This window comes from Osmerus mordax, chromosome 16 (genome assembly GCF_038355195.1).
Source record: "Osmerus mordax isolate fOsmMor3 chromosome 16, fOsmMor3.pri, whole genome shotgun sequence".
Lineage (NCBI taxonomy): Eukaryota > Metazoa > Chordata > Actinopteri > Osmeriformes > Osmeridae > Osmerus > Osmerus mordax.
In genome coordinates this window covers 709,503-720,838 of record NC_090065.1, presented here as the reverse complement: position 1 = coordinate 720,838, position 11,336 = coordinate 709,503, and the positions used below count along the sequence as shown (strand labels likewise).

The window sequence follows — 11,336 nt, the reverse complement described above, 5'->3', positions numbered from 1 at the left end:
AGACTAGCTGGAGGACTGGAGAGAGAGAGAGAGAGAGAGAGAGAGAGAGAGAGAGAGACTAGCTGGAGGACTGGAGAGAGAGAGAGAGAGAGAGAGTAGCTGGAGGACTGGAGAGAGAGAGAGACTGGCTGGAGGACTGGAGAGAGAGAGAGAGAGAGAGAGAGAGACTGGCTAGAGGATGATGAGATCATGCTACAGATTCGGTGGCGTTGACACACTCAGCTGTCAACACACACACACACACACACAGATGTCAACACACACACACACACAGTCAACACACACACACACAGATGTCACCACACACACACAGATGTCTACAGATGTGAACACGTGTGAACATTCAGGTGATCCCTCGCTCAGAGCTGGGGACAGCTATCTCTCTCTCTCTCCAGTCCTCCAGCTAGTCTCTCTCTCTCTCTCTCTCTCTCTCTCTCTCTCTCTCTCTCTCTCTCTCTCTCCAGTCCTCCAGCTAGTCTCTCTCTCTCTCCAGTCCTCCAGCTAGTCTCTCTCTCTCTCCAGTCCTCCAACTACTCTCTCTCTCTCTCTCTCTCTCTCCAGTCCTCCAGCTAGTCTCTCTCTCTCTCTCCAGTCCTCCAGCTAGTCTCTCTCTCTCTCCAGTCCTCCAGCTAGTCTCACTCTCCAGTCCTCCAGCTAGTCTCTCTCTCTCTCTCCAGTCCTCCAGCTAGTCTCTCTCTCTCTCTCTCTCTCTCTCTCCAGTCCTCCAGCTAGTCTCTCTCTCTCTCTCCAGTCCTCCAGCTAGTCTCTCTCTCTCTCTCCAGTCCTCCAGCTAGTCTCTCTATCTCTCTCCAGTCCTCCAGCTAGTCTCTCTTTCTATCTTTCTCCTGTCCTCCAGCCAGGTTTACATGTTTGGGAGGTTGCCCGGTTTGCAAGGTTGCCAGGTTTGCATTGTTGGAAGGGGAGGTTGCCCGGTTTGCAAGGTTGCCAGGTTTGCAGTGTTGGAAGGGGAGGTTGCCAGGTTTGCATTGTTGAAGCGGAGGTTGCCTGGTTTGCAGTGTCGGAGTGCCCCAGGGGGCGTGTATGATTTACATAACGAGGATCAGGTGTGTTGGGGGGTTGCCGTGGAGACCGGACACGCGGGAACGAGGTGCCAGAAGATCACCTCCTGGAAGGTCAGGGGTGTGACCCCACCCACTTCCTGTGTGTGTGTGTGTGTGTGTTATCAGGGAGAGCTGATCTGGGAGAAGCTCTTTGAATGGTCTCAATTCGACCGAAGATGCTTATTATTCACCGTGTAACAGAACTTTTCCCTCCCTCCCCTCCCCCCCCCTACCCCTCCTCCCTCCCCTCCACCCCCCCTCCTTGTCTCCCCTCCAGAGGGGGACCGAGGGTTTCTGGAAGTCCGTAGCCCACCAGGTACCCCGGGAGCCTGGGGACATTAGGATCCTCAACCCCTTCTTCATCCAGGAAGCGGCCTTCCAGTTCATAGGCCTGCCGCTCAACAACGGACTAATGGGGAAGGGGGTGAGCTACACACACAGTACCCTCCCCTCTGACTGGCAGTGTTTATAACAGAGGTGTGTGTGACACAACTCAGACCTCGGTCACCACGGTGACCACGGTCACTATGGCGACTGCCGGGACTCAACACCTCTCTGACCGTCAGGAAATAAAACGTTGTAGACGTCATCTTTCAACCTGGGGGGAGGGAGGGAGAGAGGGGGGGAGGGAGGGAGGGAGGAGAGAGGGGGGGGAGGGAGGGAAAGAGGGGGGGGAGGGAGGGAGAGAGGGGGGGAGGGAGGGAGAGAGGGGGGGAAGGAAGGGACAGAGAAGTGAGTTAAATGACAGAAGGGTGGAGGTTCACACAGGAGAGAATCACCTCTGCCCTGAGGGGGGACCACCACCACCACACCCCCAACTTGAACTCTGCTCTGCTGCCTGTGGAACAATCTGGGTGTGTTGAGGGGGGCTGTCTAATATAATGTTGATAAAGACAGGACACAGCCTGAGAGTATGTGTGTGAGAGTGTGTGTGTGTGTGAGAGAGTGTGTGTGTGTGCGTTTTGAGAGAGGGTGTGTGTGAGAGTGTGTGTGTGTGTGCGTGTGAGAGAGTGTGTGTGAGAGTGTGTGTGTGAGAGGGTGTGTGTGTGTGCGTTTGAGAGAGGGTGTGTGTGAGAGTGAGAGAGGGTGTGTGTGTGTCGTGTGAGAGAGTGTGTGTGAGAGTGTGTGTGTGTGTGTGTCCAGCTCAGTAGGGGGGGTAATTCAGCTATACCCTCAGGCCTCCAAATCAGGCTAATGATTTATAAATGGTCCTCCTCCTCTCCCCCCCCCTTCTCCCCCCCCTCTCCCCCAGGGCAGTGAGGAAGTGGGGTCTGTCCTGTCAGAGCTGTGTCATGGTGGGGAGAAAGGGGGGGTGGGGGGAGGGGGGTTAGATGAGAGAGCTGCTTGGTAATCACACACCACTCAGCACCAGTTAAGCCAGCCCAGCCTGGAACACAGACAGCAGGAGGGGGAGGGGAGGGGGAAGGGGAGGGGAGGGGAGGGGGAGGGGGAGGGGGGAGGGGAGGGGAGGGGAGGGGAGGGGGAGGGGAGGGGAGGGGGAGGGGAGAAAAATGTTTTAGAGGAAGGAAGGGGGGGAGGTTGTTGGTTGAGGTTGTTGGTTGATGATTGTTTAATTGGTTGATAATTAGTTCATGAGCTGAACGCCTGTTGATCATTTCAAGAGAGGATATTTCAGTGTGTTTACCGTGAGTAACCCTCCTCTTCCTCCTCTCCCTCCTCTTCTCTCTCCCCCCTCTTCCTCCTCTCCCTCCTCTCTCCTCTTCTCCTTTTCCTCCTCTCCTCCTCTTCCTCCTCTCCACCTTCTCTCCCTCCTCTACCTCCCCCTTCCTCATCTCCTTCCTCTTCCTCCTCTTCCCCCTCCCCCTCCAGAACATTCCCACCCTGGGCACGGTTGCCATAACGATGGCGCTGCATAACTGTGATGAGGTGGCGGTGGCGGGGTTTGGTTACGACATGACCACGCCCCACGCGCCGCTGCACTACTACGAGACCGTCAAGATGTCCGCCATCAAGGAGGTAACCCCTGTCTCTCTCCTCTGGCTTCTCTCCTGTCTTTTCCTCCTCCTCTCTCTTCTCTTCCCACCTCGAAAGGCTACACCAAACATACACACACACCACACACACACAACAGACTCACACACAGACACACTACACACACAGAAACACACACACAGCCACCACTCTCAGGGGACTCCCAGTGTAACCCTAGCCCCTGGTTCCGTGTGGTATCTTGGTGTGTGTGATCCGCCACAGAGCCCGGGCCAGCCGGGTGGAGCCAGACACCCCTCTGAGGAAGCAGGGTCACACACACAGAGCTCTGTCTGTACAGGACTGGAGGTGCACTTGACCTGGACTCTTAAAAGACGCTCCAAGGGACCGTTCTGTGAGTGTAGTTGTACTGGTTGATCCGAATCAAGGTTACCTCAACTGTACCGTTACAAAACTAAAACTAGGCTAATACTGCCTGGTCTTGTCCAGTCCACACTCTCTCTTTTGCTCTCTCTCTCTCTATCTCTCTCTCTCTTTCTCTGTCTCTCTCTCTCTCTCTCTGTTAACCAGTGGTTTGTCTCCCTGCAGTCCTGGACACACAACATCTCCAAGGAGAAGGAGTTCCTGCGCAAACTGGTGAAGGCCAACGTCATCACAGACCTGACCAATGGAATATGACTTCCCTCTCAGAATCAGAATCAGAACCAGAACCAGCTGACCAATGGGATTAGAGGAATCTGCCCTGCTTTTCCAAAGAAACTACAGACAGAGAATGCTGGGAGTGTTCTGGGTGAGGGAGAGAGGACCCTGGACCAGGTGGTCTCCTCACTGCCTAAGTTTTAATATCAGACACATCGCCTGGGACCAGGAGAGACCCACCCGTGCCTTCTTACCCAGAAGCCCCTGCTGCTGCAGGGGGGGGCAGGGAGAGGGGACTGACATTAATGGTCCTTTACTCCAAACCCCCCCCCCCCTTCTCCCCTGGAGGAATGATATACACCGACAGATGGATGGATTGATCGAGAGATGGATGGATGGACGGATTATGGATGACAGATGTATATGTAGATGAGTGGATGGATGAGGGATGGATGGATATATAGATGAGTGGATGGATGAGGGATGGATGGAATATAGATGACGGATGGATAGATATGTAGATAACTGTGTGGTGGATGGATGGATGAGTGATGGATGGATGAGTGATGGATGGATGGATGAGTAATGGATGGATGAGTGATGGATGGATGAGTGATGAGATGGCTAAAGAGAGGACCAGGAAGCCTGCTGTACAGAACCAGAGAACCAGAAGCAGAGAACCAAGACGCAGAGAACCAGAAGCAGAGAACCAGAGGACAGATTAGTGTTGAGCAGTGCCAGCAGTGCCAAATGTCCCTCTTATAGAAGGACTGATCCTCCTGCTACTGCCTGAATGTATTCACTCACAGTGTCAATATCAAAGACTCTTACAAGCTGCAGAAAACATGCCCTGCCCCCCCTTCTCTCCCCTCTTCTCTCCCCAGACAATGCAGACAGACAGCCAGCCTGTCTCTCCTGTAACTAGTCCTTGTTTTCTGGTGTTTAGTTCCAGAGGGCAAGGGCGTCCAGTCAGTATTTCTCTTCTTCCTGTCCTGCTCCTGTAATGCTTCCTGGGGTCAGAGGTTTTTAGGTTAGGGGTGAGCCGGTCACCGTAGCAATGCCGAACTTATCCCACGCTGAGCGTTTTTTTGTTGCTAGGATATGGAATAAAAAATGCTAGCTAGCTATTTAGCTAGCGCCTAGCATATCTGTAGCCCTGTTCCAGGGGCTTGTGTTCTTCAGAACATCGGCTCTAATCCTGAAATGCCGGAGGGAATGTAGCTGCACGACTCTTGATTAGGAGGATTTCGCTAAATTTGAAGAATTTTCAAATGCTGAGATGCAGGAGAGTTGGTTTGGCCCGCTCGTCAAAACATTAGAATCTGCTGACCTCCCAGGAACAGCTCTGCAGAACCAGGGCTCACATGGTTCTGTATTAGGGGTCGACCAATATGCGTTTTTAAGGACCGATGCCGATACCGATTATTACAGATCAAATAGACCGATAACCGATATTTTGAACCGATATATGTCAAGTGTAAAAATGAAAATTTATGTCAAAATTAAGAATAAAAAGGTCTCTGACAAAGACTCTCTTTTAAATTCTTTAAAACATATCTTTAATTTTGAGAACTGGTAATAATAACAACATTAATATTAACAATAATAACAACATAAACAGTGCAGGAAGCATCCAGCAGCATTCTGTAAACATTTTGTTAATGTAAGTAAATTTAACCACAACATGCAACAAATGAACAGATAATAAAAAGAAATCAACGGCAAATCGGTTTTGAAAATGACCGATAACCCTAAAAATGCTTAATAACAGCGCCGATAATTGGCCACGCCGATATCGGGATCGACCTCTATTCTGTATCACCACCGGAACCCAAACTGATGTTATCCACCATGTTGCCAGGCAACAGCTCTGCTACCTACAGTATTCACCTCAGTCATGTACTTTACTAAGACTCGTGATGTATATGTTCATGTTAGCGAGTGTGCTGTTAGATCCTGGTATTGGTTTCATTGGATCAGGATCAAATCGTTGGATCATTTGAAATAATTACCCAGGAAGTGTATTTAGTTAGCGTGGTTGCATTGGGGGTAATTGTAACAGTGTGAATGACGTGTTATGTTCAGACCCAGACAAGGCTAACATGCCAACCTTCAACATGTCAAAACTGCCACTTGTTCTACACTCATTACTTCCTCCCTCCTCCTCTCCTCCCTCACCCTCTCCTCTATCTCACTCCCTCCTTCCCTCATCCCTCCCTCCTCTTCCTCCCTCCCTCCCTACCTCCCCCCCAGCCTCAGCTTCTAACCCTGAGAACGCTACTGTGCGTTCTGTAATCAGTTGAATGTGATCAGACAGTGATGCAGCAGCCTGCGGAGGGGGGCGGGGTCAGACAGTGATGCAGCAGCCTGCGGAGGGGGCGGGGTCAGACAGTGATGCAGCAGCCTGCGGAGGGGGTGGGGTCAGACAGTGATGCAGCAGCCTGCGGAGGGGGTGGGGGTCAGACAGTGATGCAGCAGCCTGCGGAGGGGGCGGGGTTCAGACAGTGATGCAGGCAGCCTGCGGAGGGGGCGGGGTCAGACAGTGATGCAGCAGCCTGCGGGGGGGGGCGGGGCTTCACACTTCACTGAAAAATACAGTCTGTGTTTTACTGCTTCTGTCATAGAAGTGCATTCTTACTGTACACACATACTGCACATGCTGCACACACACAAAACATCACACACATATCTCTAACCCAAAACTATCCCACTTACCAAACATGCAGATGTCCTTATTTCTTGCACATGCTACACACACACAGACACACACACACAGAGCAGTGTCCCAACTGAAGTCATTCCTGTTAGAGTGAGCTGGACACAGACGTGGTCCTCACCACCAATCAGCAGAGTGTATTCGGTTAGACTGTTGACCAATCAGCAGAGTTTATTCAGTTAGACTGGGATTGGAGACGGGACACAACCCGCTGGTTTACCAAATCACCCAATCAGAGAGGCTGTCACTGTTGACCGGCACCCAGCCTGTCCAATCAGAGGATAGGAAACAGCAGATCAAATCACAAGTGTTACTGTTTTGATTTTTATATCCTTATCAAGACAATGTTCTTTCAACTTGTTAATAAATCTATTTGTATGTGGATTTGTGTCAGTGTTTGTGTGGCTGTCTGCTCTTCATCTGTAGGTCCATTTATCTGGTAGAAAAGTTAGGAGAGGAGGTCTGCTTTCTGTTACAAAGAGACCATTCTTATCCTCTCTTCCTTCCTCCTCCGTCGCTGTCTGTCTTCCTCACTCGCCCCCCTCCACTCTTCTCTTCCTCCTTCTCTCTGGTCTCTCTGCTGTTCTCTTCACTTGCCAGATCCCTCCACCTCTCTCTCCCCCTCTCTATCTCCCTCTCTCTCCCCCTCTCTCTCCCTCTCTCCCCCTGTCTCTCTCCCTCCTCTCTCCCCCTCTCTATCTCCCTCTCTCTCCCCCTCTCTCTCCCCTCTCTCCCCCCTGTCTCTCTCCCTCTCTCTCCCCCTCTCTATCTCCCCCTCTCCCCCCCCTCTCTCTCCCTCTCTCTCTCCCCCTCTCTATCGCCCCCCTCTCTCTCTCTCTTTCCCTCTCTCTCTCCCCCCTCTCTCTCTCCCCCTCTCTATCTCTCTCCCTCTCCTCGCTCTCCCTCTCTCTCTCCCCCTCTCTCTCTCCCCCTCTCTCCCTCCCTCCCTACCCTAACAGTCCTGGAGGAGGATCTGCTTTCACACACAGCCCCCTGAAGGAAGCTCAGCTTCTGAACGCACACACATGTATACACCACACACCTCCTGAACGCACACACATGTATACACCACACACCACTGAACACACACACATGTATACACCACACACCACTGAACACACACACATGTATACACCACACACCTTCACTGTACACATGCACACACATACAAACACACACCCATCACACAAGGGCGCTCAGACGCTCCCATGCCCAGCGGTGGGGGGGCTGAAAGGGTGTGTGTGTTGTGGAGCGTGACAGGTTTACAGCAGGATGGACCCAAACACAGGCCCTGTAAAGACCCTCAGTACACTCACACAGTGTGTTATTCCAGGAGACAGCTCTGGACTCCGACCCCCTCCTGGACATACGCACACCGTGTGTGTGTACTGTGGTGTGCTGCATGTGTGGTGTACTGTGTGTGTGCTGCATGTGTGTGTGTACTGTGTGTGTGTGTACTGTGTGTGTGTGTGCTGCATGTGTGTGTACTGTGTGTGTGTGCTTCGTGTGTGTTCCAGGTTTATGAGGAGTTCAGATTTCTGCCCAGGGGTCGTGACCCCTCTAGCACGACCCTGAGGAGAGGGGTGGAGTCCAGGAGCTGTCTCCTGGAATAGCACACTGCAGGCTGAGGACAGGCAGCCAGGGAGAAACACACACTCATACACGTACACACACACACCCTCCCTCATGCTGTACACACACACACACACCCTCATGCTGTACACACACACACACACACCCTCATGATGTACACACAGACAGATGAAGGAACAGCATGCTTCTTTCACTCAACAGAGTTGTCTGAGATGATAGAAGAACACCTCTTTAGTCTCCTCTCTCCCTTTCTCCTGCTGTCTCTCTCCTCTTGTCTCTCTCCTCTCTCCTCCTGTCTCTCTCCTCATCTCTCCTGTCTTTCCTCATCTCTCCTCCTGTCTCTCCTCTCATCTCTCCTCCTGTCTCCTCTCATCTCTCCTCCCGTCTCTCTCCTCCCATCTCTCTCCTCATCGCTCCTCCTGTCTCTCTCCTCCTCTCATCTCTCCTCCTGTCTCTCCTCCTATCTCCTCCGCTCATCTCTCCTCCTGTCTATCTCCTCATCTCTCCTCCTGTCTCTCTCCTCCTCTCATCTCTCCTCCCATCTCTCTCCTCATCTCTCCTCCTCTCATCTCTCCTCCTGTCTCTCTCATCTCTCCTCCTGTCTCTCTCATCTCTCCTCCCGTCTCCCTCCTCATCTCTCCTCCTCTCATCTCTCCTCCTGTCTCTCTCATCTCTCCTGTCTCTCTCATCTCTCCTCCTGTCTCTCTCCTCATCTCTCCTCCTGTCTCTCTCCTCATCTCTCCTGCTGTCTCTCCTCTCCGCCTGTCTATCTCTCCCTGTCTCTCTCCTCATCTCTCCTCCTGTCTCTCTTTCCTCTCTTCTCCTGTTTGTCTCCCCTCATCTCTCCTCTCTTCTTCTGCCTCTCTCCTCATATTTCTCTCTCTCTGATGGGCTCCAGTCCCAGGTCCTTTTGGTGGTTTATGATGTTTACATGAAAGTTGATGTGGAATCCAGCCTCACATGTCCTCCAAGCCCCACATCCTCTTAGTCTGGGAGAACAGAGATGCTGGGAAAGGGGTGAGGCTGGGGCTCATCGCTCTTAGATTATGTTAGATGAAGGTTGTCTTCAGGTTCGAATCAGCAAAGGTTGTCTAATATCTTGGTGGAGGTTGTCTAGAGGTTAGACCAGGTGGAGGTTGTCTAGAGAAACTGAGGTTTGTACTCGTTCAAGAGGAATGGTTCAATGGGATGAAAGAGGAGGAGGGGGAGGGAGGAGGAGGGGTGTGATAGAGAGAGGAGGAGGGGGAGGGAGGGAGGAGGGGTGTGATAGAGGGAGAGGAGGGGGGAGGGAGGGAGGAGGAGGGGTGTGATAGAGGGAGGAGGAGGGGTGTGATAGAGGGAGGAGGAGGGAGGAGGAGCGGGAGGGAGGGAGGAGGAGGGGTGTGATAGAGGGAGGAGGAGGGGGAGGGAGGAGGGGTGTGATAGAGGGAGGAGGAGGGGGAGGGAGGGAGGAGGAGGGGTGTGATAGAGGGAGGAGGAGGGGGAGGGAGGGAGGAGGAGGGGTGTGATAGAGGGAGGAGGAGGAGGAGGGGGAGGGAGGGAGGAGGGGTGTGATAGAGGGACGGGTGTGATAGAGGGAGGAGGAGGGGTGGAATGACAGGATTGACAGCAGGGGTGAGGGGTTGGAGGGCAGAGAGAGGAGAAATGCATTAGCATGTAACTGGAGAATTCTGCAGAGAGAACAAACTCTTAAAACACATCTGCAGGGTGCTGCGCACTTCTCTGCCTCCATCATCACTCTATCCTCTCCCTCCATCTCCTCCACCTCCTCTCCCTCCATCTCCTCCACCTCCTCTCCTCCATCTCCTCCACCTCCTCTCCCTCCATCTCCTCCATCTCCTCCACCTCCTCTCCCTCCATCTCCTCCACCTCCTCTCCCTCCATCTCCTCCACCTCCTTTCCCCCCTCCTCCCAATACTCTCCTTCATCTCTTTTCATTCTTCAGCCTCTCCCCCTCCCCGTGAGGCTGCGGTCCATCAGGACACAAAACCTCACGCCATCTGCAGCTGGCCTCATCAACAAGGCTAAGGACTCCCACTAGGACAAACACATTTATTTATGAAGTCCATCTATCACTTATCGCACACAATCTCTCATCCACCCTTCTGGTTACCATGGAGACCATCGTAGGATTCCTCCCAGTCGAACTGAGTTCAGTCAAACATCCTTGTTATTAACTATGATGTATCACACTTAACATTACAGATTAGAGTCATAATAATCAGTCTGTTAGTGATCCAGCCTGCTGGTAGGTTCAGAAGAGTTAAGTAAACTGGCTGACTGACTGACTAACTGGCTGTGTAGTGTTTCCAGGTGTAGTGTCTCCAGGTGTAGTGTCTCCCAGGTATAGTGTCTCCCAGTGTAGTGTCTCCCAGGTGTAGTGTCTCCAGGTGTAGTGTCTCCCAGGTGTAGTGTCTCCCAGGTGTAGTGTCTCCCAGTGTAGTGTCTCCAGGTGTAGTGTTTCCCAGGTGTAGTGTCTCCCAGGTGTAGTGTCTCCAGGTGTAGTGTCTCCAGTGTAGTGTCTCCCAGGTGTAGTGTCTCCCAGGTGTAGTGTCTCCAGGTGTAGTGTCTCCCAGGTGTAGTGTCTCCCAGGTGTAGTGTTTCCAGGTGTAGTGTCTCCAGGTGTAGTGTCTCCAGGTGTAGTGTCCTCAGGTGTAATGTCTCCAGGTGTAGTGTCTCCCAGGTGTAGTGTTTCCAGGTGTAGTGTCCTCCAGGTGTAGTGTCTTCAGGTGTAATGTCTCCAGGTGTAGTGTCTCCAGGTGTAGTGTCTCCAGGTGTAGTGTCTCAAGGTGTAGTGTCTCAAGGTGTAGTGTCTCAAGGTGTAATGTCTCCAGGTGTAGTGTCTCAAGGTGTAGTGTCTCAAGGTGTAATGTCTCCAGGTGTAATGTCTCAAGGTGTAGTGTCTCAAGGTGTAATGTCTCCAGGTGTAGTGTCTCCAGGTGTAGTGTCTCAAGGTGTAGTGTCTCAAGGTGTAGTGTCTCAAGGTGTAATGTCTCCAGGTGTAGTGTCTCCAGGTGTAGTGTCTCCAGGTGTAATGTCTCCAGGTGTAGTGTCTCCAGGTGTAGTGTCTCCAGGTGTAGTGTCTCAAGGTGTAGTGTCTCCAGGTGTAGTGTCTCCAGGTGTAATGTCTCCAGGTGTAGTGTCTCAAGGTGTAGTGTCTCCAGGTGTAGTGTCTCCAGGTGTAATGTCTCCAGGTGTAGTGTCTCAAGGTGTAGTGTGTTCCAGCTCCTATGGTGCTCCACATTCCAGCCTGCCGGTCTGCTCAGCTGTGTGTACCGTAGCTGCTCTATTAATAGGCTTGGGTCCTACTTGCATTCGTCTCTGTCACACACACACACTCACATACCTACACACACATACAGACACACCTACACACA

The 11,336-nt window shown here is 52.3% G+C and overlaps 1 protein-coding gene across 4 annotated transcripts in view; it reads left to right on the top strand.

Moving 5' to 3' along the window:
* LOC136958995 (CMP-N-acetylneuraminate-beta-1,4-galactoside alpha-2,3-sialyltransferase-like) overlaps positions 1 to 5,990 on the top strand; it is a 31,455-nt gene extending 25,465 nt beyond the window's left edge. For 3 of the 4 annotated variants that reach the window (XM_067253173.1, XM_067253171.1, XM_067253172.1), the window contains 3 exons: positions 1,339 to 1,485; positions 2,892 to 3,038; positions 3,600 to 5,990. In XM_067253173.1, coding sequence (XP_067109274.1) covers positions 1,339 to 1,485; positions 2,892 to 3,038; positions 3,600 to 3,689 — 384 coding nt within the window. In that variant the 3' untranslated portion in view covers positions 3,690 to 5,990. Of the gene's footprint in view, positions 1 to 1,338; positions 1,539 to 2,891; positions 3,039 to 3,599 lie in introns of those variants that run through there. The other variant, XM_067253174.1, reaches the window with a different exon arrangement.
* Positions 5,991 to 11,336: the final 5,346 nt, after the last annotated feature.